General features: G+C 32.6%; 1 protein-coding gene across 1 annotated transcript; it reads right to left on the bottom strand.

The window, feature by feature from the left end:
- Positions 1–3,550: 3,550 nt before the first annotated feature.
- Positions 3,551–4,336, bottom strand: LOC124910675 (antimicrobial peptides-like). Its single transcript, XM_047451350.1, has 2 exons — positions 4,217–4,336; positions 3,551–4,124 (listed from the first exon to the last, which is right to left on the bottom strand). Exons 1-2 carry the CDS (start codon positions 4,299–4,301, stop codon positions 3,721–3,723), a joined length of 489 nt encoding a protein of 162 aa, XP_047307306.1. The 5' UTR covers positions 4,302–4,336; the 3' UTR covers positions 3,551–3,720.
- Between the last annotated feature and the right edge of the window lie 678 nt (positions 4,337–5,014).

Below are 5,014 nucleotides of genomic sequence, written 5' to 3' on the forward strand. Positions count from 1 at the left end.
GTTATGGAAGGTCTCAAGGAGATTGCTGAAGAAGTCATTTAGAAAAACATGACAAAATCAAAGGAAAATCAAATATTATGGAAAATTCTGAAGAAAACAATGTAGGAAAGCAGGGGAAGAAGACTTTTGAAGAAATTAATCTAGGAAAGCAAGGAAAGAATGAAGGAGTCTAGAAGGTTGGTTACAATGAAAGAGCTAATTTGTTTGGCCTCAAAAATCAAATCACCAAGCTTTTGATGCATTCTAAAAAAGAAGATATTGTTCTTAATAAGGAGAAACTCCAGCATATAACAATTCAACTCAATATGCATTATCTTCAGAACTAGAATCTGCTAAAGAAGAAAGAATATGAAGAGATGGTAAACTGGAAAGTGGATATAATGAGGGAGTTGATGAAGACCCCTAAATCGAAGACCTATAGTATCAGGAGCAACTCTACTTGAAAAGTAAATGAGGTATGGATTAAAAATGCAGGAAAGAAAGCTAAAAATCATTCCTACAAAGGGAAAATCTTTTTGGGGAATGTTAAAACAAAAGTGGAGGTACTTAATTCTCCTTTTGAATTTAAACTTCCTAGTGAAGTAGAAGAAAAGTGCATTAAGGAATGGGAAAATGTGGTGGTAGGGAATTATATTTGAAAAAATAGAGTATCATTCTCAGTCACTATAGAAGCTTTAATGAAACAGTGGAAGGAAAATGGGATGGAGAAGATCTCTATAAATATTCATGATCTCTACTTTCTTCAATTCAAGAATGGGTCGAATTTGGATGACATTCTGAATAATGGGCATACATATAATGGATCAAACTGTATGAAGTTGGAAATATGGTTCGAAGATTTGTACCTATTAAATAAACCTAAGTAGACAACACAAATATGGTTCAAGAATATCCCTGCACACATGTACAAGACAGAAGTCATTAGTCATTTTGCAGGGTTATTAGGAAAACCATTATACATGGACCCAAAAACAGAAGGAGTAGAACATTTATCTTTTGCTAGAATTAGCATAGAGATGAATCCTCATAGCACATTCCCGAATAATATGACAATTGTCAACAAGAAAGGAAAATATAATGTCATGGGAATCACTTATGAATGGAGACCAGACATGTGTGAATTCTGCAATACTTTCCAGCATGTCAGCATAAAATGTGCTCAAGCTATGGAAGATGAGCAAAAAATACTGAAAGACCAAGAAGCAAAAAATCAGGAAAAAGAAATAGGGGAGTCTAAAAGTAAAGAGGAAAATGTGGAGTAAGAGAAAGAAGCAAAAACCAAGGAGGACTCTGAAAATGAAGAAAGCAATGAAATTGAAGAAAATATATTAAGAGGGCTTTTGTTGAAGAAGAGAACAAAGATAGAAATGAAACAGAGAATGAAGAAGATACATGAAGTTTATTCTCAAACAAGTCAAGCTGTAATACAGAAAACCATAAAGGAGGATACTGAGAATAATCAAGCTGAAGAAGATGTTACCAAGGCTGTTGTAGAGGATACCATAGATGAAGCTGAAGGAAGAAAATACAAGAATCCTAAGACTAATCTAGAAATTTAAGTTGAGAACAACAAGGTGTAGAGCCCGAGAATCCTGGAAAATAATTTTTTCTATCAAATCAGAACGGGTTCATATAAAGAAAGAAATCAAAATGAGAATATGCAGTATTCATCAAACTCTTTAGTTCATCCCCATTTTATTGCAAGAGGAAGAGGATGAGGAAGGACTAAGGGAGAGGAAGACAATATGTTGATACAACAGGTTGGTATGGAAATAAATATTCTAATTGAGATGATTAAAATTTGATACAGTTTATGATCTTTGTTTGTAATCTTTGTTTGTATGTTTGATTGTTACTAATCATTTTCTTTAGGGTCGTTTGATTGTCATCCTTAAATCATAGTTAAGGTTTGTCTAGCTTTGATGATTGACCTCACACTTTTGGGATTTTAATTAAATTATTTTAACCGTTTTCCCAAAAAAAAAAAATCAAAGAAAAAGATTATTTTGACATAATAAAGAATTTTTAATTCTAGTTTCTGCATATGTCAATGGGTATGAACAAAGATTGAGAAGAGTTGTTGAATGTCTCTCGTCATTGAAATAGCGTAGTTACCCAAATTTACTTGGTGTTATAAACTCTATGATTTTATCTTATAAGGGTTTTTGAATGGAAGTGGAGGTATAATGATCTATCTCGTGAATGGATCGAGCATTGAAGATTTATGTGTAGCTAATAACATTTTGAAGGAGCGATATACGTGATGGGAGAGATTATTATTCTTCTAAGGGCTTTCGAGTGAAAGTGGATGTCGAAAAGTTATCTCATCAATGGCTCGAGCAAATGTGAAGATTGAAGTGTTGAACCCACTAATTTCTTGATGGCTTGACTTTGGTGAAGGTGGAGATTGATGGGTATTGCTCGTGTATTTCCTAAGGGACGTTAAATTCGTCAAGGTAGAAATTGTTGAATTTGTAATTTATTCTTCACATCTTAATAAGCGTGGTATTCACCCAAGGTTGAGATTGTTAGGTTTTGAGCTCATATTTTATTAGAGTTTATACATTGTAATTGGGCACTAAGCTTTTATTGGGCCTAGGAGTAGTAGTTAGTCTTTTGACTTTTGATATACTCCTATAAATAGAGACTTGTAACAAAAGGTTACTTGGACCATTATTCCATAGAAAAAATCAATAAAATGGATGAGTTCGAGGATGTAGCATTGTTGGCCAAACCTTATTATATCTTGTGTTCTTTATTATTTTTTATCTTTATATATATATATATATATTATTTTATCGTATGTTTAGTTAGATCTTTAATCAACAAAAGTGTAAATAAATTTTAATTTTTGGCTGTATGAAACCACTCTAAGATAATATTCATTTTCGGCACGAACTAGATGACTGAGTAACTTTGAATTTACTGATTCTCCAAGGAAAAATTATTTGAAGAAATGAACTTATTGTTTCTGAATAAAGAGAAATAGACTATACACTAAGATTTGATGATAAATCTGAGAATTAAGGTTTTGACTTTTGACATTTCCTAAAGATGATGCAGGGAATATGGGTGGCACATTCGGTTCGGACTTAGTCAAACTCGAGTTTTGATTGAGCGGCTAAACTCATTTTCCGTTCAAGAGAACAACCTTGTTCTATACAACCTGTGTCGCTTACAAACCCAAGTCCATACCAAGCTTTCAAAATCTTGATCATCTTCAACTAACTTCTTTCAGCACGTGAATTAGTTGATGGATATCATTGAGTGTTCATCTATAAATACTACAGTAACTAGAATGAGTGCATTCTTGAGCACCATTTATTCCTTTTTATTGACAAATGGTATTGCATTGCTATTATATTAATAGACTTCGTTAATATTTATTTGAGATTTGATTTCTTGAGTCAGTCCTTCACTTTTAGATCACGTCAAGTCCGCTATCAATATTTATTTTCTCTTAACTTTTATGTTTTTTTTTTTAAGTATTCTTACTATCTTGTAATAAAAGTAAATACCTTTCTTAACAAAGATTATGAATTTATGATTATTATTCATACTTCTCGCTAGAGCTTCATAGAGATATGTTACACTTCTTCACTTGTCTCCTAAGAGATTAAGTTCTTATTATATTTATACATAACTCTTTTCCCGGCCAAGTTTTATTTCATAAGGAACATGAGAACTTTCTCATGTGTCTGGATATATAGTTGGCGTCACTTAGCACCAACGCACGCAATATCGCCCACCAGGTCCCCAACCACAGCACCGACGGCCATACTGATCAAACGAGTACTGCATTTCTTCTCTTTTGGCTTCTTCTTCGTATGCCTTGAGAGCTGCCACCTCTTCAGCGTTACGACACCACCGCACACAATATCGCTTTCCAGGTCCCCAACCGCAACACTTACGACGAAACTGATCCTCCGAATACTGCGTTCCTCCCACTACTCCAGCTTGTAGTTCATATGCCTCGAAAGCTGCCACCTCTTCTGCGTTACGACACCACCGAACACAATATCGCTTTCCAGGTCCCCAACCGCAACACCGGCGACCATACTGATCCTCCGAGTATTGAGGTTCACCGCCAGCTACCACATGGTCTGGTTTCTTCTTATCCTCCTCTACATATCATGAATACCATAAACAATAATAAGAATATATTGATTAATTAGTTTTCTTATAACAAAATATTTGCAACGAATAATAAAAATACCTTTAAGAGGGTTTGAATCAGCTTTGGCTATTGCAGAGAAGATGAAGAGAAGAATCACCCCGAAAACTACACTCTTATGAACCATTTTTTCACACTCACTTTGCTTTACTTGAAAAGGAAACTAGTTGGAATGGATGGAATTGAACAGGGATCTTCAAGCCTATTTATAGAAAGACCAGTACTGCTCATATTATCCTACATTAACATATATAGATAAGATAAGATGATACTTATTACTAGCGGTTTGTTTGTTTTTGACATATAATATTATTTTTCGGTTCATGAAATTAAGAACATTATATATTGTATGCACTTAGTCATGATTTACTATTAGAATTTTTCAATTTTATTCTTAAATAAGTATCAAATTTAAATAAGAAGACAAATTTGTTTTTTTTTGTTAACACATTTCGGGAACAATTGGTTTTAACACTTTAACCGAGTCGGTGAGTAAGTAGATATAAGAGTATTTTTTAGATTGCAAACTCAATTTCATTTGGATTTAATTCATTATTATCTCTTATTCATTTATCTATCTAAATATAAATTAGAGTAACAATAATATTTGTAGCAAATATTTTAAAGATGAATGTTTCATTTATTGAGTAGAAAATTTAATAACATGTAGAATTTTTAAATTTTGTCATTCATCATGGAATGACGCATATTCCCTACAAAAATTCTCAAAATATATCGATATTTTATAAATTATATGTCATAATAAATACTATTATTTAACAAAAATTTAAATTAATTTCATTCATGGACTAAAACAAAAGTGACATAATAACAATTATA

The sequence above is a fragment of the Impatiens glandulifera genome, chromosome 7, assembly GCF_907164915.1.
Source record: "Impatiens glandulifera chromosome 7, dImpGla2.1, whole genome shotgun sequence".
Lineage (NCBI taxonomy): Eukaryota > Viridiplantae > Streptophyta > Magnoliopsida > Ericales > Balsaminaceae > Impatiens > Impatiens glandulifera.

What these genes read in the sequence shown, in the direction of transcription:
- LOC124910675 (XM_047451350.1), bottom strand. Translation starts at nt 4,301, where the DNA reads ATGGTTCATAAGAGTGTAGTTTTCGGGGTGATTCTTCTCTTCATCTTC. An exon ending in TGATTCAAACCCTCTTAAAG is followed by an intron (nt 4,125 to 4,216) that starts GTATTTTTATTA and finishes CATGATATGTAG; the next exon opens with AGGAGGATAAGAAGAAACCA.